This window comes from Sorghum bicolor, chromosome 2 (assembly GCF_000003195.3).
Source record: "Sorghum bicolor cultivar BTx623 chromosome 2, Sorghum_bicolor_NCBIv3, whole genome shotgun sequence".
NCBI lineage: Eukaryota > Viridiplantae > Streptophyta > Magnoliopsida > Poales > Poaceae > Sorghum > Sorghum bicolor.
Window position 1 is genome coordinate 1,868,920 of NC_012871.2, and position 27,410 is coordinate 1,896,329.

Below are 27,410 nucleotides of genomic sequence, written 5' to 3' on the forward strand. Positions count from 1 at the left end.
GGTTTTTTCATTTAAACCTCTCCACCTGTGGGTTTTAATCTAAGCTGTGTGTATCTAAATGGGAGGGTGGGTTTCAGTGAAAAAAATCCTCAGACGTTGGATCTAGATCATGTGGTTTTAATTGGTGATTATATAGGTTGCACACAAAGCTGCTTTGCACATACTGCTGTGTTTATTTTGCAAAAATATTTGAGGCCCACGCAATGCAATTATTTGATTGGTACGTACGTCTGGCCGCACACATGTTTTTCGCGCGCGTTCTTGGATGGCCGCTGGATTAAATGTCTTGTCCAGGGATTAATTGTTACGTACGCGATTACTGTAGCCAAAGACCGCCGGACACGAACAGCTCCATGATTGTGGTATACCACTATGCTATGCTGTACCACAACTGCAGCTTTTGTGCATGCCTTCTTGTGATCCTAGCTCGGCCACGTAGGCTCCTGCACTGTGAGGCCCCAGCAGGTGTCTTGTTGTAGCCACACCGTGGGTCACGACGGCCGCTCAGGTGTCGTTTCAAACGCCTGATGATGGATAAGTATATCTTTGTTTGTTGTCGCAAGGCGTTGTGTGGCTTATTATACTCGTCATGCATGCATGCACACCTGCATGGTGTTTATATAATTATATATATTAGCCCTATAAAGCCTCTCGTCAAGTCTGATAACAAAGGTACTACTGTAGCTCTTCAAGTTGATCATCGCGAGATCGATGATGGATATCTTGCTCCTTTGCAACTTGCAAAACGAATTGTATTATAGTCGGCATGCATATGCATGCTGTTTAATAACAATAATTATTATTATTGTATATACGTAGTATATATATATATATATATATATATATATATATATATATATATATACGCGTTTTTTTTACACGCGCGTGTAGTTACTCTCATTTATGTATCTCTAGATTTAAGGTGTATATGACCGGACGAAATGTATATAGACAAAGTATATGATCATACTAGACCATCTAGAGTGATATGTATGTTAAGTATGCATACATACATAGAGTATATGGTTATACTTATTATATATAATATAGTAGTGGCATTTTAGTAATATATTTAAAATATAATTTTTTTTGAAAAATTTTCGCGTGGTAAGATCTAGAGTATCTTAATATGAGTATATAAACATACGCAAACTGATAAACAAGTACGAATACATACACAATATAGTTTATTGAAGATGAGAGTAACTACACGTACGTGTACAAAGGAATTTCCATATATATATATATATATATATATATATATATATATATATATGTTCTAGAAAGCTTCTAATCAAGTCTGTTTAAAAAAATATCCCATCTTCAAATTAATCATCGTGTTGTCCTGTTTCGGATTTGACTAAATTAATACAAGTTGTCAAGTTGTGATGGAAAAGGTTAGCTGATGATCTAAACGGAATCTAAGTTTATGTTATACTTACTACATATGGCAGTGAAGAGAGAGGGAAGAAGACGACAAAGCAAAGGCCTTGTTTAGTTCATCCTGAAAACCAAAAAGTTTTCAAGATTCCCCGTCACATCGAATCTTGTGGCACATGCATGAAACATTAAATATAAACGAAAACAAAAACTAATTACACAGTTTAGCTGTAAATTACGAGACGAATCTTTTGATCCTACTTAGTCCATGATTGGATAATATTTGTCACAAACAAACGAAAGTGCTACAGTACCGAAATCTTTTCACTTTTTAGAACTAAACAAGGCCAAATTACAAAAGGTGATGAGTAAATTTGCACCCACAAAAGAACTTGTAATTAATAGCAGTAGCTTAGCCAAAAATGGTCCACGCGCAGCAGGCCACGTACGTACAACCAGTCAATTAATAACCTGCATGCTATAGCTAGCTGCTCGGCTGCTCAAGTACTGTGCGTACGTACTGTAGTCAAGTATACGAGGAAAGTCTAATAAACGGCACAGTGACACAAACAATATCCGGAACGCCGAATGCAGCGCACCTGGCTTAGGCTTACCTTACCTTAGTCCTTAGTAGCCCACACCGATAGATCGATCGACTACAACTAGCTACTAGATTCATTGTCAAGACCCTCGAGCATGAATTATTTATAATTCAATATTTACTGTAACTAGGTACTATGACGACAAACTAAAAAAAATTTAAGATTCTCCATCACATCGAACCTTGCGGCACATGCATGAAGCACTAAATATAGACAAAAATAAAAACTAATTACACAGTTTACCTGTAAATCGCGAGATGAATCTTTTAAGGCTATAGTTATTTCATAATTGAACAATGTTTATCAAATAAAAACGAAAGTGCTACAATCCTGAAAACAAAAAAATTTTGGGAACTAAACAATACCTTAGTTAAATGCATGTATATATGGCCCCATAAATCCATAGTTTCAGTGCACTGAAACGACTGTCGTACCTAGCTAGACTGTCATGCATGCATGGTGCATTCAAGCGAACCCACGTACTACGCGGGGGATGCGGACATGCATGCATGTGCATGGGCATTGGTCGCGCCTGTCCGTGTCCGCATGCAGCACCTACGTGCAGTGCCGAGGGAGCTGCACCGGTACACCGTGTCGTTATCTGTGTACAAGACGACTTGCGTCGTGACCATGCATTGTCACGTTTATATTAATTAATATAGCAACACTATATCCACTTATCCAGTACTACTACTACTACTACGTACTCCTCCGATCCAAAACGAGTAGTAGCTGCAAAGGATAGATCTGACAAAGTCCAAAACGAACAGCACCAGAAACAATAATATCCGCCGGGGGCGCCGAATGCGCTGCACCTAGTACGTACGTACAGTAGCTCGAGCCATTCGGGCAGGCTGCCTCTGGCTGGAGCACTGGGAAAGTCCATGTCCGTTGCCATGAAACAGGCCTGACCCCGATCGATAACAGAATTCTATGGATATGATGCGCACTGACCACTGCGATGCGAGGCCGCAGCAGTCACGTGATGACCACCCGACGGCCCTCACGCGTCTCCAGGCCTTCACTCGGGCTTCCAAAAAAATTTTTCAATATTATCAGTTGTATCGAATTTTGCGACATACGCATAGTACATTAAATATATATAAAAATAAAAATTAATTATTCAGTTATCTGTAAAAATCATAAGACAAATCATTTAAACATAATTACACTAAAACTAGATAAAATTTATCAAAATAAAAACAAATATATTACAGTGCCAAAAAAATTTTATCAACTAAACAAGGCCTCGGTGTCGTGTCGGGAGTTTCGGCCGGGGCCCCGTCGTGACTCGTGATGTCCGCCCACCCCGCCGCGCGCACTACGATGCACCATACATGGAACATGGTGCAATGCACATGCAAGCTCGTCACCTTCTTTTTCAGCCTTCTCTTTGGTACCTCGATTGGCCACAGCCAGTGTCGTAGTAGCTCGACCCCGGAGAGAATAGGCGGGATACATACGTAAGATGTGAAAAAACGTGTATACAAATTTTCAAAAGGTAGTGAAAAATATTTCAACTCTATTTCATACTGTAATATGTATAAATAGTTGCACCCTTACATAGTACTCCTATTACTTAGTGAATAATATTGTATATGTACTTAGTCGATACTACCATTAAACCAGTCCTTGAAAACTTACCAGCTATTCAAAGGTTTTATTTTACTATCTTATTGGTTTTTTCAGGTGCTTGTATTTTTAATTGTTGATTAGGAAACATGTAATAGCTTAGCTATAGAAAAAATAATCATAAACTATCTCTTATGAATTGTCCTTTTAATTGCACTTGTTGATACCATTAGTACATACAGTTGTTGTTTGAAATTTCCTAAAAAAATAAGAGGAAATTATTACCTCCATCCTAAGTAAGCATACATTTCACGTTATTTCGAAAGTCAAGCAACTTTAAGTTTAATAAAATATAAATATACAAACATCGCTAATACTTATGATATCAAATATATTATTAGATTACTCATAAAATATATTTATAGTAATATTTATGTTAAATGAAACATTTACTATTTTTCAGAATTAACTTTATCTAAATCTAGACTTTTGCCTATTTGGGTGGAGATATAGAGAATTAAGGCCTTGTTTAATTTCTAAAATTTTTTGGTTTGGCCTTGTTTCATTTCTAAAATTTTTTGGTTTGAAGTACCGTAGCACTTTCGTTTTTATTTGGTAGTTATTGTCCAATTATGAATTAACTAGGCTCAAAATATTTATCTCGCGATTTATAGAAAAACTGTGCAATTAGTTTTTATTGTTGTTTATATTTAATACTTCATGTATATGACATAAGATTCAATATGATGACGAATGTTGAAAGGTTTTTGGTTTTAAAGAAGGCCTTATGTACGTATGGATCGGATCGGAGCGCCTTGCATGCTACTGGACGAACCATTTGATCGATTCCCTAGCTCTCTTGAGTTACCTACTGTGCCTTTCGTTGTAGCTAGCTCTACCAGGCACGCCCACTGTTCTCTATAGCCGCTGTACCCTTTTGCTTTTCTCCAGAAGTAACGTGACGACATTTCATCGATCCGCATGCTACGCACGCCCAATACTATTGGCGGCAACACCATGCTCCATGCATGCGCGTTGCTTGACACGACAACACTCGATCATGCGGCGTTTGGAGTTGCAAGACCATGCATATGTATTCTTGAAAGAAGTTTTAGAACATTTTAATTTTGGGTGTCTTGGTTTTTCGCACTTGACGAACCTAGGATTAATTATGGCTGCCACAGAAAATATCGTGAACAAAATCGAAGTCCTACCCATAACAAATCTAGCAAAAAATAAATAAATAAATAAATCAATCTATGACATAGTGTACTATGACACTCGGTGAAAAAATATATATAGTGCGCTATAGTTGTGACAATGAATAAAACAACTATTATCTCTATCCTTAAATATTTGTCGTCATTGGTCTGTAAGCCATAAATTTGACTCGATTTATAAAAATATGTGCAATATTTATATTTAAAAAAATATTTAAAAAAACTAGATTCGAAGATTTTTTTCAATGATACTAATTATGTACTATAAATATTAATACTTTTAATATATATTTTAGTCAAAGTTGCTTCTCGATCGGGAAACACAGAGTACGTAACTCTAGAGTGACAATGTTAGGCATGAATCAAATAATTAAGCCCTTACTTTTTTTTTTCCTCACAAAATGCAATACAAAGTACAAAGACCCTGTTTGGATCAAGGGGCTAGAGCTAGTTTGTGCTAGTTTACACTCAACTAATTTAAAAGTAGCCAAACAGGAAGGCTACAGTTAGTTTTTTGCAACTAGCCCATCAAAATAACTATCCCTCTAAAAAGGTGATTATTTGGGCTAGTTGGTGGAGGTCCACAACACTTCTTTTTTTCTCCAACTCAGGACGTACGGGATCGAGCTTATCCTCTTCTCTAGTGATCGATCAGCCGCACCGATCCGCTGTCGTACTGATCCGCCGCATTTATTGTCATTTTAATATTTGTATCCCAATAAGTCTTCAGCTAGAGCTAGTTTAAGGCTAGTCTTAGGTAGAAACTAACTCTAACCTTTAGCCGAGCCAGAGAATCCAAACACGGCTAAAGATGGGAAAGTGAGTGAAGCTAGATTGAGTACATTGACTAGATCTTGCTACAATCATGGACAATTTGCTAGATTGAGTGGATCCCCTTCTTTTAGTAGTAAGGCCTTGTTTAGATAAAAAAACTTTCTAGATTTCAACATTGTAGCACTTTCATTTGTATTTGATAATTATTGTCCAATCATGGACTAACTACGCTTAAAAGATTTATCTTGTTAGTTATAGACAAAATGTGTATTTAATTATTTTTTTATTTATATTTAATGTTATATGCATGTGTCGTAAGATTCGATATAATAAAAAATCCTAATTTTTTCTTTTGTTTTTGGGTGGAACTGAACGTGGCCTAAATCCAACTGCAGCTAAAATTCTGGCAAGTTACAATATCAACAAACCAGGCCGTACGGTGCGAAGCTGGACAGCTCGCGCTACCTAACCTAAAGAAGGGGCTGATCGAGTGATATTTTGGCCTGGCTGTCGTCATTTGAGAAAGCGTAGAAGCAAGAGTTAGGCCATGTTTGGTTTCCTTCTGATTTTTTTTTTAATTTTCGTCACATTAAATATTTAGATATATGTATAAATTACAGATATATATTATTTATAGAACTAAAAACATAATTAATGAATAATTTATAAGATACCTTTTTTTTTAAATCTATTTAATCTATTATTAGACACTATTTATCAAATAAAACAAAAATACTATAATATCTTTTAGATTTTAATACCAGCAATTAAACACAAAGCAGTACCTAGCAGGGCAACCACAAGCCAGGTGAGCCGCGCAGCGTCGTGGTCCGTCAGCTGGAGAGCGCAACTGTATGCAACAACCAGCAAAAGTCGTAGCAATACGTGCTCTAGATACACCTGGTGCGTAGTGCAGCCACGTCGTATAGCCGCCAGCCGGCCAGAACCGCCAGGTGCATGCATGTACGTACTTTTACCGTAATTTCATTGGCACGTCGTCTTCGATCTACTACTACTACTGTTTCACCGGCCGTGGCTAAATTAAGTTACCGTGGTTACACGACATGTGCATTACTAGCTGCTACCGTCACCGTATCTTGCCGTGTAGTTATACATACGCAGGCGTACGTATCCTATCCACCACGCCACCAGAGTCTCCGTCCTACTCCAACGCCGTGGAGTTATTAGAGTGCAGTAAATAAATACAATTATAACGACATACAATAAACGGGTAAAATGAAGACGCCAAGTGAATCGGGGGGAGGGAAAAGCGAAAGATCCCGGGGTCCACGGCAGGTCAGCTGGCCTGGCCCGCCCCAGCGGCACGCCAGCCTGTCATCCTCCTCGCGTCCCGTCCCGTCCCGTCCCTTCCTCTCCAAGCCAGCTGCTCCTCCTCCCAGTCCTCCACTAGGCGACAAAGTCCCCCTCCCCCCGCCATCAACCGCTCCTCCTCCGTCTATAAATCACCCGCCTCGCCGCCGCCTCCACCACCATCTCATTCCTCTTCCTCCTCTGCTTCCGCCACCACACCACACCGACGCGCGCATCTCACCCGCCTAACTGAAGTTTGTTCTCCAAATCGAGCGGGACGAACGGACGGACATACAGTACACACGATCGGATCCTCCTCCTCCACCACCACCTCCAATGGGGCAGTGCATGTCGAGCGGCGCGGCGAGCGAGTCCGCCCGCGCAGCGGCGGCGGCGGCGGCCAGCAAGGACACGGCGCTGGTGCTGATGCCGAGCGGCGAGATGCGTGAGTACCCGCGCCCAACGACAGCCGCGCGGGTGCTGGAGGACGCCACCACCTCCCACGACGACGACGACGACTGGTTCCTGTGCGACGCGGACGGGATGGGGTTCGAGGGCCCAGTCCCGGCGCTGCGCGACGTGGAGCTGCTCCGCGCGGGGCAGATCTACTTCGTGCTGCGGGGCACGGCGCGCCGCCACGGCCTGCGACGCGAGGAGGTGGCCGCGCTCGCCGTCAGGGCCTCCGCCGCGCTCTCCTCTCGGGCGGCCGCATCCGCCGCGCCTGGAAAGCGGAGGCGCGGCGCCGTCGTCACGCCCCTCGTCTTCGCGCCGCCGCCGTCGGAGGAGGATGAGCGGGCCGCGGCGGCATGCAAGGCTAAGGCAGCGGCAGCGGCGCCACCGGTGCGGCGTGCCGCGCCGCGCGTGCGGAGCGGCCGGCGGCTCGAGCGGTTCGCGTCCGACCTCACCGCGATCGCCGAGTGAGTAGCGGTGGCTCGGCCTCACACGGACGGGATCATCACGTCGGGCTCCCTTCCCTCCAACGGGATTGTTGCCAAGGCGGCTCTGGAAGCAGAGGAGGACGCCGGCGGGACGGGACGAACAGAGGAATTCCAGGGTCGTCGGATTCTGAACAGACCATGCCCATGGACGGGCGGGGTAAAGGTGATTAGAGTATGGATCGCATGGAACGGATTTGGGATGCGGGTGATCAACTGATCATGCATGATTCATGATGACGATTCGCATGTGATCCGTTGGGGATTTTTTTTTGGTTTTTGCACGGTTTATGAGTGATGAGATCTTTCGGGCTCCAAATTGAGAGGAGGCTCGTTTGCACGTGAACGAAATTAGACTAGTCAGAGCCTGCAGATGCATGCATGGTGTACAAGTTGATGTATAAATGTCGAGACGGGTTTCATCTTATTCATTGCACTGATGACAAAAAGCGGATCGATTTGAAAAGAAAAAAAAAACTTGTTTGTTTATCTGATGATCGTGACAAGGACTTAATAAACAGATAAATTAGGTGTTATTTTCGGTGACTTAAAATTAAGTACACGCCGAGTCAATCATGTTGGTTTGGTTTGGTTGTGTTGTGTCCAACGGTCCAAGTCCAAAGACAATTCTACTCATACTTGACTTTTTTTTTTGGTATAAATAAATCGTGTTATCCCTCCTCCTACTTACTACTAAACAAAGTAAGCGCAGGACCAACTTTTACACTACACCCAATCAATTGTGTGGAGGCTATTACGTGACTGCACGAGGACGGGGACGCCCACGTTTTTCTCTTCTCGTTCTACAGGAGTACGTATTTTTTAATCCAGTGGCGTGTACCGTGCAATTTGTACCGTAGACATTTGGAATGTGAATGACCGAGATTTCTTTTTTCGGAGTAATGTAGGAGTACTAGAGAAGAGGCTGAGGAGAGGGCACGTTGATCTTGTGAGATTGAGAGCAACTGATGATGATGATGATTATGATTTTTTTGAAAAAAAAAAAGAAGAAGAAAAAGAGTAGGGACTCGTGGTGAGTGGCGAGAAATGGTCTCATGACAAGAAGAAGAATACAAGATCGCTCTCTGCCCGAGCTGCGTAGTAGTAGGAGTAGACGTGTGCGTGGTGGCACGATGTCCTCGTCTCCTGGAAGAAAGAGTGGCTCCAGCTCACCTGTCTACTGTCCCGATCCCCTTGCTGCAGGCTGTCACGGACCTGAATGTACAGTATTTCATTTGTCCTCACAAAAATACAAGTCTGAAAAAAAATCAAACAATCTTGGCTGATTAATAATTTTATAAAGGATATTATCTATATTTAGACCTTTAATTAGGTTTATAATAAAAATAAGAAAAATATATTCTGTGATTAATTTAGTGTTACATATTACACATCGTAAACACTTTTTTAGTATATATATTAGACCAAAATCTAGATTCCGACTTCTTAGGAAGCAGGATTTCATTATTTGTGGGACTGAGGAAGTACTTGTACTAAGATTCACTTAATTCAACACATAATCTGAGAGAATTTGGAGGGAATCAGGTAGGAGAAGCAGGGAATCAGAGGGAGGCAGCAAGAACAAGAGATGCGCTGAGCCCTTGGATAGAGGAGGAAGACGACTTTGGTTCTATATTTAGTTCTTCATATATGTACCGAGAATGTTGAAAACTTTTTGTTTTTTAGGACAAACTAAACATGGCCTGAGAGGAGAGGATCGATCCAAACATGCGGGCTCTTATTTTGCTTCTCAACTTTCTAACCCCATTAACACTAGATTCTTGTTAGCATCATTAATTAGAAGTGAGCCAACTCTTGAAACTTGGGTACTTGGAGCTGTCACATTTGGCAAGCCGAATTGTAAGGTGACTTGAGAACGAAATCAGGCGGGACGTAGTACCTAATTTTTTACAATTTAGCTCTTTTTTAATCACAATTGGACCCCTGAAAAACTTAAATGCGGAAATAGACCCAGGGGGTCGGCGCCATGAATCATGGCGTCGAGGTATCACGTCTCGACGCCATGGTTCACGGCGCCGAGGTCCTGGGTGCACCCAACGTGGATTCTGACGTGGCATTGAAAAAAAAAACTCGGCGCCACAGATCCTGGCGCCGAGGTGTTGGGACAAAACAGCGCCCCTGCCCGAGGCCGCGTCCTGCACGCCCCGCCCGCCCGCGACGCTCCCTGCTGCGCGCCTGCCGCCGTCGCGGCCGCTGCGCACGCCGCTGCCGCGGCCGTTGCGGCTGCTGCCTCCGGCGCTGCCCACGGCCGGCCGCGGCCCCTGCTCCCGTCCGCGCCACCGCCGGTGCCCCGGCCGCGCCCCCGCCGGTGCCCCGGCCGCGGCCCGCGGCTGCGCTCGTCTCGTCCCGTGGGCTGCTTTGGTTAGGTAATTTTTTTTTCTTTTCCTAGTTGTATAATTGTTTAGATAATGTAGTTAGTTTTCTAAGTTTTATAATTATTTAAATTATTCATGTAGCAATTTTCTATATTGGTATTAATATTGGTATTATTTATATGAATATTGTTATGTAATTTAGAGTTGTTTATTTAATTTAGAGTAGTTTATGTAATATTTCTAGAATTTAGTTATGTAATTTAGTTAGATTAATCTAGTTTGTAATTTTAGTTATATAGTTAGTTACATACGTATTTACTTAGATAGATATTTAGGTGTTTTATTTTTATTAGTTATATGCCTATTAATATGGTTGTTTTGTATATTAATTAGATGGACAATTTAGTAACCTTATATCATGGAGGAAGTGTGGAGAAAGATCAGTTTGGCAATGTTGATTTTGTTGGAATGGAAACGGTCCCTTTGATGTTTGATGAGCGGCCCTTGTTTTCTGAATTGATGGGTAGTGCTCGTGATGAGCTTAAATGTAATTCGAATGAAGAAGAAATCTTAGTTGAGAGGGTCATTCACCATGGCGGGTCAGGGACAATTTTTAGGTGGTTGGTCCCAATTGTATCCGAGGTTCAATGGGACAAATATGTCAAAACTGTCATGAAGAGTGAGTTTAAATGTTTGGATTTGGTTGTGCGCAACTTGTCCAAAGAGCCAGGCCCTCTAGTGGATTCTCCTCTTAATTGGGAACCACCCATTGGCCCTCTAGTGGACAATCCGGCACCCTCAGCTTCTCTGATACCCATTCAGGACGTGGGTGTGGAAGATGTGGTTGTCGTTCCTGATGCTCAATCCGGTCCCAATGAGGCTGGAAGATTTGTCGGTGGTGTTGGTGTTGTCTGCCTAGAGACCCCTATGACCCAGACTATTCAATGTAAGTGGCGTAGTTGCATTATTCATTTTGTTAGCCTTCCTTCGTTCTATTTAGTTGTCTCAATTGTATCCATATTTGTGGTTTTGTTGTAGGTGACAATTCAAGTAATGATTCTTGTCATCCTGTGCCTCCATCATTTAATGTTGACGCAGCTTTTATAGCATCTAATAGTTTGGATGTCCATATTGAGGATGATGAGGAGCCCTAGGCACAGCTAGAGCTGTTGATTCCGATGATGACCGCCCAGTTGCACCTTTAAGTGAATAAGAAATGGAGCTTATCACACGTTTTTGTCCTGATCGTGCATTCTGGTGTTTTTCACAGTGTGTCCAGGCCTTTAGGCACTGCCGTCCAGTGTTATCAATTGCAAGGTACTTTTTTGCTTGGCAAGTACAGGAACAACAATGCAACACACCGCAGCAACACGTCTTCTTTCCTCCTCTTCCTTGTGCTCCCTCTTTTGAGCCTCCTCTCTACGTCTCTTCTCTAATATCTCTGCGTGCTCTGCATCCCACTCCTTTAGGCCTTGTAGAAGCCGCTTGTCGGACTCCTTAATCTCAGTGTCGATCCACTGCTCAAAATCACACAATGGTGGAGGGGTCTGCAACAAATATATTTATTCAAAAAATTAAATCATGCTTCATAGGACACAAAATACTAAGTGCACAATAGAAAAAATAACTTACAATAAAGTTTCTGCGGCGTTGTTTTGGCGTAGGCTCCCAGGCAAAATTGGAACACATCCAATACCTCTGCCGATAGGTTTCCTCGTCTTCCGAAATTTCTACCTTGCAAGGATCACCACAAAAGCACATAGGTACTCGAACACCGCTAGGAAGCGGCTTGTGGATGTACGGACTCCCGGTCGTCCGGCCATAGCTACAGTTCAAATAATTCAATTCTAAGAAATCATAGCAAATAACGATTGAACCGAAAACTACAATTTACCAAATGATAAATAATAACGAATGAAATTTATCGAAACATGTCGAAAGGTTACCTTGGTTTGCTACTTTTTCCACGACGTGGCATTCTACGATTGCATAAGAAAAATATTAATCATCCATTCAAAAAACTATAAATGGTTTATCTAAGTCTACAACATACGTGTAATATAGGTCAAATCAATGTGTCAAAAACAAATATGTGAAAGAGTATACCTGGCTCTTCAAGATCTATGGAACAAATCAAACTTTTGATGGTCCAAATATTGAATCCAAATTCGTGCTCGGTTTTTGGAGAGAAAGAGCCGAGAGGGGAGATGAAAATATAAACTGCGTCCACGGGTAGCGAAGGGCGTCGGCCGGTATGTAGTCGGGAGCTCGGCGCCGTGATCTGTGGCGTCGAGCTCCCTGCCACGTCATATCCACGTCAGAAGCCAGCCAGGGACCTCGACGCCATGATCCATGGCGTCGAGACGTGATACCTCGACGCCATGATTCATGGCGCCGACCCCCTGGATCCATTTCTGCATTTAAGTTTTCCAGAAGTCCAATTGTGAACTTTCTTAAAAAAATAGCCAAATTGTAAAAAATTAGGGACGTAGTACTACCTTTCAAATGGCTACCTGAAGCACTGATCTTAGCTTGGTTTTTACCAAACCAGTTGGGGGCTCCTACAACTGTGCCAGCCTTTTTTTTTACGAGCACTGGTAATTGTCAAGATAGTACATATTTATCGGAGAAAGGATTCATCACATGTGAAAAGTTTTCATCGGAGGTAAGGCTCTGCTGGCCTTGTAGGTAGTTGCACGTGTGTGTGTGCACGCGCGCGCTCGGTCGACGCGGCGGATCGGGGCACGGACACCACACTCCACTCTAGTACAGTAGACTCTAGTCGTAAAGTCAATCAGCTGGCATTGGTGGCACGAGGCTCGAGTCAACTCCATCGCCCAGTCGGAAAGATGCGATGCCGATGCCGGGGCTGCTGCTGCTACAGGTGTAGGGCGCGGCGCGGCGAGCAGACCCCGCCCGCGCACCCACAAGCTACTAGATTTTCATCTGGCACTAACACGATGGATCGGTCTGAGCACGACACTAAAAAGCACGGTCCAGGCACGGCACGGTCCGGTCCGGTGGTAGTGCCGTGCCTGGGCCACAACTTCGGCCCATAGTGCCGGCACGGGCACGGCACGGTTAATAGTCTGGCACGACGTTGACACGATTATTGCCATCATCTGATGCTTTGAGGATAGATCATGACCATTGAATATATTCTGAGTCATGTATATAAGTATCACACAACCCTTTTAAATTCTAACTTCCTAGTCGGCGGCGCAGACGCATCTTTGTTACGGCCACTCTTTCTCCCGCCTGACTATACGACAGCGGTGGCGCTCGTCTTCTCCTTGAGGCAAGGCGCAGTGAGGTTCTCGACTTCTCCCGAAGCCACGAGCCGGCACGGGCACGATATGCCACAGTGTCTATCGGCACGGCACGGTACGGTTAAGGAGCCATAGTGCCGTACCTGGGCCGAGAGTTTGACACGATGGTCCAAGACGACACGGCACGATAGACATAGTGCCGTATAGTGCCAGGGCCGGACCGCCCGTTTGGGCAAGTATACACGCTACACTGCTGCACCTCTCGCATGCATGCCCTACTGCTGCTAGCTCTAGGAAATCTACATGTGCTCGCACGTCTCGCGTCGCATGCCAGACCAAAAAGAGGCTTTTTGCTGTTTGCCCCCACTACGGTGGCACGAGTCTCAAGTCAACTGGCCGTCCGGATGCATTGCAATTGCAATGGGGATTGGCCAAAAAGAGGCTTTTTTGTGCTGTGCTTCGTCTCGGCCGCCCGTGCCATCATCCATTCCCGGGATCGACGCACCCGCACCGCGCCGCGGGTTTGCTTGCTCTGCAGCTTCAAGTTCAAGCTAGGCCGGCCACCGCTCACTTGGGGCCCGTTCGTTTAGCCTGATTTCCAGCCGGAACTTTTTCCGATGATCTTTGGCTATGTAAAATACAACACCGATCCTGGCCGGATCGGTTCCGGTACTAGGTTCCGTTGGAACCGAACGTGCCCTTGGTTGGCCTGGTATTCATTCCATCTTGTATGTATTCGTCGTGTGTCGTGTTCCCCTTTCCCCAACTCGCACTAGCTCAAGCTGTGAGCCTGTAAGCATGCAGGAGCATCTTTATCTTTCACTGCCAGCAGGAGCTAGGCCATCGCTCTACGTGCTGGCCAAGGGCAAATCCATCCATAGGCCGAGGCCGAGGAGGGCACATCGAATCAAGGAACGGCCTACCACGACTACTCCAGGCTCTCTCCAGTAAAGCATGACTCGGTCTCGTTCGTTTGGCAAAAGTTTTTTTTTTTTTTTAGTTTTGAACATTTTAGTACTTTTGTTTGTTCAATTATGAACTAATTAAGTTTAAAAAATCTTTCTCGTAAATTATAGGTAAACTGTATAATTAGTTTTTATTTTCGTCTATCTATACCTACTAATAAAAAGGTAAAAGGTAAAATTTCAGTCTGCCTTTTTTTTTTCTGCCTGCTCCTCTCCTATCGCGTCCAGATCCTCCCTGCGCGAGCCTAGGCCTATGGCCCCGCGTGAAACGGTGCCTCGGGTTGGTTGGTGGGCACCTGCCGCCGTAAGTCGCTCATGTCATATGCCACCAGATCGCGCCGCCGTGGGTGTAGGCGGAGGCCGACGAGGAGAGGCGGTTGTAGCCGCTCTCGCTGGTGAGCGGAACGTCGGCGGGGAGGAGTCGATCGCAACAGAGCGGGCAGGTGGCGCGCGGGCGGACGAGCCAGGCATCGATGCAGGCGTGGTGGAAGAAGTGGTGGCACCGCAGCTCGCGCACCTCCTCGCCGTCGCGGACCGCGGAAAGGCAGAAGGCACAATCTGAGTCCGTCTCTGCCGCCTTCTCCTCCTGGCCCTGCCCTTGCCTGCGGCGGTAGCTTAAAGATGAAGGCATCAATAGCAGTAGTCTGGGCCTGGAGTTGCAGACTTTGGTCTCTAGATTGGAGAAGAGTAGCAGGCGCTGGCTGACGCCCGAACAAGCAGCGGTGCTGCCGCCTGCAGCAGCACACCTTGGCCCGCTCACCGCAGCTACCTTGAGAAGCAGAGTGCACCATGAGATCCTATGAATCCTACAGAGATCAGGGTGTCCCAACGAATCCTGTGAGATTAGATGCCCAAATGGCAACTTTTGATTTCAGTTTCAACTGGAATCTATATAAAGGGGAAAAATAGTGGAAGGAATTTGGCCAAACTGGTGTCTTCGAGATTCGATTCTGACTTGATGTGTGGACGAAGCATCCGGCGACGCCATGTACGATGACCAACACGGCGGCTCACCTTGCGACGACTGAGGGACTCGAGCTTGGAGCTTGGGACAGGGAGGGCCAGAGAGCTTGGGACATAGAGGGCTGGAGGACGCCGATGGTCGAGGGCCAGCTGGCGGGCGCACGGCCGTCATGGAGCCATGGCGCATGGGTCACGGCCAGTGCTCATGGCCGCCGCCAAAGGGAGAGGAGCATCGGGCAGGCACACACGCGAGCAAGTGCATCATCAGGAACGAGAGCAAGTGGGCCTTTCACACGTGAGCTGAGTGGGCTTCCGCAGGCCGAATGTGAGAGAGACAGACGAAAAATGGCCCAGACAAAAAATGAGGCTGAAATATTGTCTTTTTATTATTAAAGATAGATTATGTATAGATATTAGCTATCGCATAGCAACGTACGAGACAATAATATAGCCCTTCCAACCATTAGCGCTTCCTAAAGAAGGAGCGTTCATACTTCACACCACTCCTAATTTGAAACAAAACCATCAATTATATTTAAGCTTTCTTTTAGTTCATGGATCAAACCATAAACTCACATCTTGAGTGATTTGTTATCTAGATCGGTATGAATAGATATACTCCCAAGCTATATGTATATACCAGTGCAATTCTTATAGAGGGGCAAAAAAACATGAATAGTCAAAATAGATCTCCCTCGTAATCATCTATGGACAAACAGATCTCTAATATTCGGCAACGAAACTCCTAGCTGACTTATATGAAAGATTAGAATTACAATGTGGGGAGAAACAAGGATAGCATTCCCTGGTCTTCTTTTTTTTTAATAACTTTGTTTCTCCCGTTGCAACGCACTAAGACACCAAAAGAATCTCTCAAGGTTATATTTAAATTTGATACAAATTAAATAAGATATTGTCATATTTATATTATGGACATCATAGACATCGTAAAATAAATTACAAATTTCAAGATTTATAGAAAGGATAAATTATAAATAGAAATTATATCATTACCACGGTCCCTTTCCATTAAGGTTTGAAAGCTTGTTTTTCATCCGTTGCAACGCACGGGCATGTTTTGCTAGTATATTTAATGATCTGCTGTAACATTTAATATAATAGAAAATCTTAAAAAAATTTAGATATTTTTTGGAAACTAAACAAGGCCAACGTACTCCACGTCTACGTCACCGTGCCACCGCCATGTGATTGGTCTCTTTCTCTTTTTGTCTCTTGCTACATGCAGGGCAAGGTGGGCAGGCATCAACCACAACCAGCCGAAGCTGGATTCAGACCGTACCCAGCCTGAACCTAATTGCTGATAGTTACTAGGAGTTCTAAGAGCATCTCCAAGGGTTTTACATTTGAGTAATTTGCCAAAAAGCTCCAAAAGAGGTATCCAACGGTTTTGTATTTGGAGTTTGCAATTTGGGCAACTTGGCAAATGAGAGAGCAAACTTGACAAAAATGCCAAGCTGTGGATGACTTTGCAAACTCGATCGCGCAAGCAAAGTCACGCGCGAGGAAAGCGCGCGCGCCTGGAGACCTTCTATTTTTATCATTTGCCAAGTTCAAATGTCAATTCCCTTGGAGATGATCTATTTTTATCATTCGCATTTTGTTATGGGAGTTTGCAAACAACAACAAATGCCAAGTCAATTTGCCAAAGCCTTTGGAGATGCTATAAAAAACCAAACTAATGCCGCCCTTCAGCCAGGTATCAACATATACTAAACACACGGCCACAAAGAGCATGCATGACAGCATGAGCACCCCCAACTCCGTCGTACCATGCCTTCTCGTACTGTAAGCACTAAAGGATGTTTCTCTGTGAAATCAGCTAACCAGGGCCTTGTTTAGTTTCAAAAAATTTTGCAAAACAGGTACTGTAGCACTTTCGTTTGTTTGTGACAAATATTTTCCAATCATGGATTAACTAGGCTCAAAAGATTCATCTCATCAATTCCGACCAAACTATGTAATTAGTTTTTATTTTCGTCTATATTTAATATTCCATGCATGCGTCTAAAGATTCGATGTGACGGGGAATCTGAAAAATTTTGCAAAATTTTTTGGGAACTAAACAAGGCCCAGGAGGAGAAGGTGTGGAAAAAGCATTTGGGATCTGAGAGTTACAAATAAGATTAAAATGTTCTTATGGAGATTAACCCATAACAGCTATCATGTCAAAAAGTGAATATTGCTAGGCGTGAGATTAAATTGGATATTCTCTGTCTAATGTGTTGGGCGCTTTGATGAGGACTGTGGACACCTTTTTTTCAAATGAAAACAATATTAAGCAAGTCTGGAGAAGTATGAATTTGGAGGATATGAGACTAACTTTGGCAGATAAAATGTCAGCTCTAGATATCATGGACTGCATTCTAGCCCTCAAAGAAGAAACAAAATTGGAAGTAGTGATACTGTTATGGCGTTGATAGTGATGGGAAGGCCGCAAACGAAGGTTAGGCATTAGAAATATCCGCCCAAGGTTTGGCGCAAAAATGACTTGTAATCTACGGCACTCCACACCTGTTTTGGTTCGTTCGTAACATGCGGCAGCCACATGATTTCGCAGTGCAAAAGTGTGTCCGCCGCCGCCACAGCTGCCAAAGCCCACCACATCCATGGTGACTGCGACATGGCTGCTTGTGGCGAACCTAACAGCCCCTTGATTCCTCGTCAGCCTCGCCTTGCCTTACAAGGACGATCCCTGTCTCTTGCTCCAGCAGGTCCGCATCAACCACAACCAGCCCCTGAATCCTATACTACTGATGCCCTGAATACTAAGGTTAGGCTCCAGCGGTACAGGAAACCGATGCAAGCATTCAGTATTTTAACATATATTAGACTCCAACAGATCAATTATTAGGAGCACAAGCAGAGCATGCCACAGGGCAGCAGAGTAAACTACATGGGGGGAAATGGAACCAGCAATGATACCGTGATAGCTCATATAGCATCCAAATATAAGAGCTCACCACAACAACAGTGGAAGAGCAAAAGGGCTTTATTCCCATGATACATAGCTTCAACGTCTCCATGCGTGCCCATGTTCAGCGTCAAACGCGGAAGGAACAAACAAAGAAAGCTCCCAGCAATACGTCTTACAAAGAACCATTCCCCAGCTACTAAGCAGCTCCCACAGGGCACAGACAGAGCTACATCCTACTATTCACACACACGCAGATTTCAGCCTAAACCGTACCTTGAACTTGGCGGCGCCAAGACGGCGTCGAAAGGTATCTCCACTCTTTCCTTCACGACGCAGTGCGCCCTGCCGTTCTCGAGCACCATCACCTTGCCAGGAGGGCACCGCAGAGGAGCGCTTTGCTCTTCTCCGCTGTTCACCTGCTTACCACCACCAAACAGACCCGCGATGTCCAGCTTGATGGTGTTCTGCCCCATCACAGGCTCGTAGCCAGCAGCCTTCATGATTGACACGGCGCCTACGACCATGACCGCTGTCTTAGCCACCCATCCGATGAAGGCTCCGATCCCTCTTCCGAAACTGCGCTTCGTAGTCCCAGTATTCCTGCTCCCCAGCCCATTTGTTCTCGTACCATCTTGAGCCGTTGCGTTGGAGTCCAGTCCATTGCGCAAGTGCTTGGACTTGGACATGTAGCTCAGAGGGTACAGGTCGTCGAGCACAAACGAATTGGTGACGTGGTTGGAGTATGGAGGCAGGATGAGACCGTCGTCATGCTCTATTTTCTCACCAGCAAAGGCAGCAGCCTCGTGGATTACATCGCAGTCCTGCCCCTTGTATTCTTTGAGCTTGGTTAGCAGGGATTGCCGGCTCCTGTCGATCTGGCTTAAGATTGTCTCCCGTTCGTATCTTTGTTGGTGCTGGAGGTCCTGACAGTGGCATTTTTTTTAAAGGTGTTAGCAGTGCAGTAGATGCTAATTTCGAAACAGTCTCAACACAAACATTTAAGTTATAATCCACACAACCAGTAACAGGAAACAACACACCCTCAATTATCACAGCCAGTAGCTCACCAGTGTGAGGTCACCAAAAGAAACTCGCACTCGGTGCAACAAACAGAACATAGCAAAGTAAATTGCGATGTGTTTTATATCTCACATAAAAAATTTGACTAACAAGCAAAGCTAGTAATGAAAGCACACGTTACAATTTTTATGCCCCTTTCTGCATCTTCCCCAAATTTCTGGCAAGAATGCTACCATCATAAAAAATCCTACTATTTGTGAAAGACAAAAGCTAAAAGGATCCAATTACTACTAGCAAGGCTGGGCAGAACCGAGCTGAATGCCTGAATCTTACAGTTTAATACAACTAGTAAATGATAGATTTAGTTTCTGCATGACAACTCTCATCCCCTACCAGTAACAGCATGCAATTTCCTTGCCCTAAAACAACATGCAATCTCATGCTCAATGCATATTGGAGCAATTTTCACAGTTTGATACAGCTAGGAATGGAAATGTTCAATTGACTTCATGATAATTCCTATCTGCTACTAGTAACGGCAGGCATTGACCCCAAAAGAAAAAAAACACAAGCTCATGAACCATAGCAAACTGAAACATCCTATGAGCCAGCATACGTTTAGTCCACTAATGCCCTGCACCTACATTTGGTATGTTGCCATCCTTGTTTGAGGCATGCTGACGCAGGAAAAAAAAAATGGGGGGCAGTATGCCACTTGCTACTATGGCCTGTTTCGTAGCATTAATTTGGGATCAGAAGAGATTAAAATGGGGGGCAGTATGCCACTAATTTGCTCAATGCAAACTGGAGCAAATTTCACAGTTTGGCTACAACTAGAGGAATGGAAATGGTTAGCTAACGGCATGATAGCTCCTGGTCCGCTACTAGTACCGGCAGCCAATTTGCTTGCCCCCCTCCAAAAACACACACACACGCGCACACACAAGCTCATGAACTGGAGCAAACTGAAACATCCTATGAGCCAGCACACGGTTAGTCCACTAATGCCTTGCACCTACATTTGGTATGTTATTATCCTTGTTCGAGATATCATGCCGACGCAGGAAAAAAAAGGGGAGTGCCCCACTATGCCCTGTTTCGGTAGCATTAATTCAGGATTGAAAGAGATTAGTTTCCAAATCCAAGCAGCAGATAACTACCAAATCAGCCAAGAGCTACCATTAAAAAAAAATAATCCGCCAACCGCAGCAGAAAGCAAGGACTAGGTGATTGATCAATCCACAGACCTGCAGGGCGGCGAGCTGCCGCTCGAGCGACTCGAGCGCGTCGCTGATGCCGACCAGGCTCTCCACCACCACCTCCTCGGCTCCCTCCTCGTCGTCCCCCGCCGCGCCCAGCCGCTCCACCGCCTCCTCGGCGTCCCGACGCGGACACGGCGCCCCCGCCCCCGCCCCCGCGGCGCAGGCGGATATCCTGGTGCGCAGGTCCGAGGCGCGGGCGAGGACGAGGCCAATCTCCTCCCCCTCCATCTCCGCCGCCGCCGCTGGGCTTGGTGAAACAAAACCCTAGCAAAAAACCCCCCAGGCTCGCAGCAACGGCCGCGGTGCGCTGTGGTGGTGGGTGGTCAGCGCCGCCTTCGTCGCGGGCGGCTCTCTCGCCTCGGCCGGCTGATGGCGTGTTCGTGGCTGTGGAGACGCCGAGGCCGAGGCGTATCCGCTGCCGGTGGGGCCCGCCGCCAGCGTGTGCTGTGCACTGGCGTTCTGTGGGCTTGGGCTTGTTAGGAAAGTTGGGCTGGACCACTTAGGGGAAATCAAGGTGGGCTGGACCTCTTTTGCACGGAGGCTCAATGCTGCCTTTTTTTTTTATTTCATTCTGTAGGAAACTGTGGAATGCAATTAGTTATGCGTTTTTTTAAGGAAAGAATGTTGTTAGGTTATGTTTTGTTAGAGTTTCACTACTTGATTCCTAGATTCAGGCATTCAGCTACTCGATTATCTCATGAAGTTACTTTTGTGGTGGAGCAAGAGATGAGTAGTAGGTTGGAAGTAATTCTGGTTTAATAGTGATTCTTGTCTACTACTTATTAGAATTGTGACTTTATTACTGTTTTGGCTTGGATGAGTGATTTTCGCTGCTCTAAGACCCGCTGCCAAAGAGTCCAAATTGACCAAATAGAAGACAATACATGTTTTGATAATTGATCATGAATAAAAATGAATGGCACAAAGAAAGCCTATGTTACCCTAATCAAAATGTTATTAGAATACACCAAATTAATGGCCACATGCATTGCCATGGTTTTTTTATTTGTTTGAAAGCACAGAGAAAGTATACATCAAATTTGCATATGGGCTGGGTAGTAAGGCCAGTCTCAATGCATAGTTTCATGGCGCAGTTACCAAGAATATAAACTAGGTAACCGAGCCACAAGAGTTTCATGGGGATGAAACTCCTCTCTCATCTGAGAAACTACTTCATTTAATGACTCTGCCAAGTTAGCAATTTTGCTTATGTGGCATCATATTTAATGTGCATGACACTCTCATGAAACATGCATTGAGACTGGCCTAAGGACATATCCAAAGCAGACATGAAATTGGGTGTTTTCATCTGACAAAGTCTGAATTGATAGGCAGTAAACATGGGTCCAAAAGAATGTAGTAAATGATATATAGGCAAGCATGGTTTCCCTTGCCAGTCAAAATGCTTTCGATTACAGAGAACTCTGTCGGCCCCTAGTCGTCCAATCTCAAAACATTTGACTAATGCAGCCATGTAAAACTGCAAAACAAACCAGCAAACGAAATGAGAATAAATGTTTGTTGCCAAAGTGGGATTCTCTAGGCTTGGTCATGTTAATCTTGTTAGGGAAATTGGGCTAGTCCACTTCTACGGAAAGAACGGATGGCCCTTTTTTGCACGGAGGCCCATAAGGATGTTGCCTTTCTTTTTCAATTTCCTTTTCCAGAAAATTTTCTTTTCCCAGTGGAATGCAATTAGTGATGCTTTTTTTTTTCAGAAAAGATTGTAGCTAGTTGTTGGCCCTATGGATCCAAGTAGTGCCTTAGAGTTTATTGTTAATTCTTAACTCCAAGCCTCCAGTTACTTGATTCTCTTATGGAGTGATTCTTGAGGGGACCAAGCAAAAATGATTCTGCAGTAATTTTAGTGGAGATTGAATAGAAAGTGTGGGATTTTGCAGCTCCCAGCTTTTATTTATGTAAATAAAAAAGTGATATTTGTCTAATTGCTATCAGAATTTTGATTTTTACTATTTAGTTGAGTGATTTTCTTGGAGAGCTGAAGTGCTACAAACTTTTATCATCTCTTTTCATTTGTGTTGCTATATCTACAGACTCTGTCATCTCTTTACAGCGAGTTTCTCACACGCAAATTAAGATGAAGAATACCCCTGCCTAATAATGGATCATGGACGCAATCATCATCATCATCCTAGAACCAAATCTATCAACACATCCACCCACCACATGACCAATTAACTAATCACTGTGGAATCAGCTTCACGACGAGCAGCTAATTAAGCCAGCTAGCTGAGGTGCGGGAAGGCGAGGTCCCTGGCGAGCAGGTATCGGAAGCTCTGCCGGTGGGGCACCCACTCGACGACCTTGCCGGCGGACCTCCCGCCGCCGCCGCCGCCGTCGCCGTGGCGGCACCGGTGCACGGCCGTGCGCAGGGTCTCCGGGAGGCATCGCTGGACGGCGTCGAGGAGGCGGTCGGGCGAGAGGCCGGCGTCCCTGGCGTAGGCGTCCAGCAGCTTGGGCAGCAGCACCCGGTGGTCCTTCCACACCCCCGCCGTCGCCCGGACGTACTCCTCCCGCGCCGCCTCCAGCTGCTGCGCCAGCCGCTTCGGGAAGTACACCCGCACCTGCGCGCCATGGAACACAAGACAAGACAAGCATGAAGAACATCCCTTCTTTCCTGTCAGTGCGAGCTCCGAACTGGAGACTCTGAACATGCAAAAGAAAAAACCGACAGTATAATGATGCGTCGACCGTCGAGTACTTCGATGAACAACAGCATGAACATTCTTGGTACTACTACAGCATACATGTATGTACCAAGGATACAAAAGTAGATGTATACTTTGTAAAGCTCCTTTCATGATTTTGTTCATCCATCCAATCTATCATCTATGGCACCACAGCCCACAACCACAGGTGACAGGTTCTAGTTCACCATGCAGCTTTTGTCACATTCAGAAACATCTCTAACATGACTACTCGATTCATACACTCCTAGTACTAGGTGATCGTTGTTACCATGCTCAGCTCAATCATGTTTGAGAGTTCCCATGAACCACACTGTCCAGTCTAAGTACTAATAATAATCCATGGTTTCAAGGCTTTATGTTCGATTCTTTCAGTAGAGCCATCTCGTCTGTTTTTCTTTCTTGTTTATAAAATTGTGCTTTTGTGTGTTTGCACTTTTGTGCACCAAAAAAGAAGAAAAGAGGGGGCAAAAAAAAAAAAAAAAGACAGACATGATCGGGGAGCGAGCTATGGTGGGCGTGGTCGTTGGTTTCTTACCGCGGGATCGGAGTGGCTGCCGGAGCAAAGCGCAAAGCGCAGCAGAGGCTCCGGCTGCCGGACGGCGAAGGCTCGCCACTCCTCGCTCCCGGCCCCTGCTTTGCTCGCCCGGCTCGTCTTCGTCCTCGGGTAGTGCAGCAAACTCCGCAGCCACTGCGATCAAAAGCCACCCAGCAGAATACATGGGAGTTCAGTTAGCACCTAGCAGGATTGCAGGAACACATGGCATGCATCGTGCTCCTCGCTGCAGGCAGGTTCCTTGACCCAATGATGGTGTTGTGGATGCATGTGATGGTGCAGGCACTTACATGTCCGGAGGAGCAGTGCGTGGTGCATCCGAGCACCAACCCCTGGATCACCGCCGCGTTGATGGCGCGCCCGGCGATCTTGCACTCCGCCTGCACGACGAGCACCCATTGCAATGCATTTGTGTCAGCCATTGCCGGCCAGTTGCTCTCTCCTGCTGAGGTGGAGGAATTTTGTGTAACTGAGGTTGGGCTTTACCTTGACAAGCAGCGATGTCTTCTTCAGCTGGTTCTGCGGGACGCCATACTTGAGGTACGCCTGGACATGGACGATCGATCATCATCAGACATCAGCATCATTCAGTCAGAGAAACGATCCAACAGACAGGCAGACACAAACAACAGTCAGGCTGTGTGGATTCAGAGATCGAGTTCAGGACGCTACATGCATCACCAGCGCGTTGTGCACGTTGATCCAGAACGCGAGCTTCTCCTCGCCCGTCATCCTCCTCAGATCCACCGTCTCCATCCGGTAAAGAATCAGCCTGAAATCGCATTGTGCACGCCATGCCATCACTGATCTGAAGTTCTGAACAGCATCGATCCGAGCACCACCAATGGTGACTCACTCACTTGTACGTCTGGAGAAGGTCCTCGGTGTCCCTGAGCCTGGTGCGGTCGCGGGAGATGGCGGGCACCTCGACCATGGCGCTGTAAGGCCCGCTGAACTCCTTGAGCCCCTCGACGCGGAACGGGTTGATGAGCCTCGAGTCGAGCCGGGCGCCGTCTTCTTTCCGGCCGCAGTAGCTGCTGGGGCTCCACATGTCAGCGTCGCCGCCGAGGTGCTGCTGCTGCTGCGGGGAGTGGGAGACCACGCTCGGCGCCGAGGATAGCGACGAGGACGGCGACGACGACGGACGGTGGTGCGCCAGCAGCGGCGGGTCGGCCAGCCTGCAGTACACCCCGGCCATGCACCGCACCATCTCCTCCGACAGGTTGTTGGGCGTCTCCGGGATGTGGTCCGCCACGCTCGTCCCGAGGTAGTCCGCCAGGCTCACCACCCCTGACGGCGCCGTCTCGCCTTCCTGCTCGATCATCATTCGTTCGTCAGCACGGTCAGAAATCAGAACAGACGAATGAACTCGCGTCAGAACTGTGTTCGAAATTTGTTAAGAATTTTGAATTTGAATTTCGGATTCTGATGATGGACGAGTCAATGGCAATGGCAATCACCTCCAGGAAGGAGAAAGGCTGGGAGTGGCAGGACCGGAGCGCCCTGGCGAGGCTGTCCTCGGTGGGCGAAATCCTGGACGACGACGACGACCACGCGCCACGGAACGACAGCGCCGACTGGCTGCGGAGCCCGGCCGTGTCCACCAAGTCCGCGGTCGTCCTGCGGGGGCACGTCGACGGCGAGCAGTCGTCCGCCACCGTACCGCCATTATTCCTCCTCCCCTTACCGCTAAGCGGAGGGCAGCTGCCGTAATGGAGCATCGTCGGGTCACCTCCTCCACCTCCCCTGACCACGGGGGCGGCCTTCACCCTGGGCGTCTCGTCGGGCCGTGATGAACTCACCGACAGCTTGCGCGCCGCCGCCTCCCGGTCCCGACGAGCGTCTGTCGACACCTGCTGCTGCTGCTCGAATGCTTTTCGGTAGAGTGTTAATAGGTACTGCTCCAAATGCTTGATCTCCAGCTCCAATGTCGCAACCTCCCTTATCAGCTGAGTAGCAGGCTGAATTCAAGAAGAAGAAAAATCGTCAGTTTGATCAATGAACGGATGAACTGAGCAAATTAATCAGAGATTAGGTGAAGGAGGAAGGAGGGACCTTTAGCGCTGGGCTCTCGTGTTGGAGAGTGGGTGGAGCAGGAGCAGCAGGGTCGTCGTCGTTAGGGCCCAGCGCTTTCTCCAGTGCGCCGCGCACCACCTGCTGATCCTTGAGGTGCATCTCCAGCTGCAGAATCTGCATGTGCGTGCCCACCATTTCAGTCCGACAAACAGAGCAAGAAACAACTTGGGGTTCAGACGTTAGTTCAGTTCATCATGTTATCTGCAACATTGCGATATTCAGGCACAGTTTTGCGTTGGATTGGAGCTTTTCTTTTTGGACAACACATAAAAAAAGGGGGGAGTAGAAAGTAGAAACGGGACAGTTTCAACATTCAAGCAGGCAGCTGAGCACTAGCGTAGAACAGAACAAAGGATGAGTGAAGGAGATTTCAGGTCCTTGCCTCTTTCTTCAGGGAGCTCTGTGTCTCGCTCCTTGGCTGCTGAATTTCCTTCTTGGTTTCGCATTTCTGCTGAGGGTTGGAGTTTCTGCTCTGCTGCTGGGACGACAAAACAAGCACGGGAAAAAGAAACCGCAAACAAATTCTCAGTTTTTTTTTTCAGATAACGCGATGTGAATTCAAAATGTGCACAAGACGGAGAACCAGGAACTCACTACAAGCTTAGTCTGGCTGGATGCCTTCTGCGAAGAACGGGGTGCGCACTTGGCTTCTCTGTCGTCCAAATCACTGCCGACACGCAAGAATTTCCTCGTTAACATTGCGAAAAGATGACGAGAACGAAGAAATCCGCAGAGGCGAGCTCGTGTACCCAACCCTTGACTAACCTCTTGGAGCGCCTCTGCCTTGCTGATGGACTGGAGGGCTTCACTGCTCTGACGATGAAGGGTGCGTGCCCTCCTCTCTTCTCTACTGCCGCCATTTCTCTTCTCTTCTTCAGACACACACCTTGTGAAACCAACCAAGAACTGGAATTTGGAAAAAAAAAACACGGGAAAACAGAAGGAAGCAAATCAAGAACCGAGAGCAAGAAACTAAGCTCGTGCGGTGATAAGCAAGGGAGTTTGCAGAAGGCAAGAGGAAAGAACTCACACGATTTGGGACGTCCCACGATTTGCTGTTGCCTGTCTTAGAACAACGAATGGCGCCTCAAGCCTCGAGCAGAGGAGGGAGGAGGAGAGAGAAGCAGTGGGAAGGAGAGAGGAAGAGAGCTCCCTCCCAATGATGCAAGCAGAGAGCAGAATGGTGCCTTCAGAATGCAGAAGCCACACTAGGCGCCAACAAGCCCCTCCTGCAATGTGTAATGTGTATACCCACCAGCAGCCAATGTGGCATCTACCGCCACCAACTAGGCAAGCAAGCTACTTGCCTACTTCCCAGGTCAAACACCTACTAAGGCCCTGTTTAGTTTCCCACCCAAAATTTTTTCATCCATCCCATCGAATCTTTGGACACATGCATGGAACATTAAATGTAGATAAAAAAATAAACCAATTATACAGTTTAGTTGAGAATCGCGAGACGAATCTTTTAAGCCTAGTTACTCCATGATTAGCCTTAAGTGCTACAGTAACCCACATATGCTAAT

General features: G+C 46.2%; 4 protein-coding genes and 1 long non-coding RNA gene across 6 annotated transcripts; 1 reads left to right on the forward strand and 4 right to left on the reverse strand.

Moving 5' to 3' along the window:
- LOC8059889 lies at positions 6,970-8,283 on the forward strand. Its single transcript, XM_002459251.2, has one exon. The coding sequence runs from the start codon at positions 7,196-7,198 to the stop codon at positions 7,778-7,780; it is 585 nt and encodes a 194-aa protein (XP_002459296.1). The 5' UTR covers positions 6,970-7,195; the 3' UTR covers positions 7,781-8,283.
- LOC110432257 lies at positions 11,776-12,341 on the reverse strand. The gene is made up of 3 exons (XR_002449678.1): positions 12,237-12,341; positions 12,077-12,109; positions 11,776-11,955 (listed from the first exon to the last, which is right to left on the reverse strand). It is a non-coding gene; the product is annotated as an uncharacterized LOC110432257 (long non-coding RNA).
- Positions 14,678-17,970, reverse strand: LOC8084299 (probable E3 ubiquitin-protein ligase ATL44). Its single transcript, XM_002461339.2, has 2 exons — positions 17,860-17,970; positions 14,678-15,133 (listed from the first exon to the last, which is right to left on the reverse strand). The coding sequence occupies exons 1-2, from the start codon at positions 17,968-17,970 to the stop codon at positions 14,678-14,680; spliced, it is 567 nt and encodes a 188-aa protein (XP_002461384.2).
- Positions 18,260-20,928, reverse strand: LOC8059890 (plastid division protein PDV2). Its single transcript, XM_002461340.2, has 2 exons — positions 20,530-20,928; positions 18,260-19,185 (listed from the first exon to the last, which is right to left on the reverse strand). The coding sequence occupies exons 1-2, from the start codon at positions 20,770-20,772 to the stop codon at positions 18,520-18,522; spliced, it is 909 nt and encodes a 302-aa protein (XP_002461385.1). The 5' UTR covers positions 20,773-20,928; the 3' UTR covers positions 18,260-18,519.
- LOC8059891 lies at positions 22,550-27,149 on the reverse strand. Of its 2 annotated transcripts, none has more exons than XM_021452575.1 (12): positions 26,915-27,149; positions 26,650-26,790; positions 26,479-26,551; positions 26,267-26,362; positions 25,864-25,998; positions 25,269-25,769; positions 24,669-25,120; positions 24,481-24,580; positions 24,295-24,354; positions 24,099-24,188; positions 23,791-23,943; positions 22,550-23,129 (listed from the first exon to the last, which is right to left on the reverse strand). In XM_021452575.1, the coding sequence occupies exons 2-12, from the start codon at positions 26,742-26,744 to the stop codon at positions 22,791-22,793; spliced, it is 2,094 nt and encodes a 697-aa protein (XP_021308250.1). In that variant the 5' UTR covers positions 26,745-26,790; positions 26,915-27,149; the 3' UTR covers positions 22,550-22,790. The 2 variants fall into 2 exon arrangements, with proteins under 2 accessions (XP_021308250.1, XP_021308251.1); XM_021452576.1 differs by having other exon boundaries at positions 26,267-26,359; positions 26,917-27,140.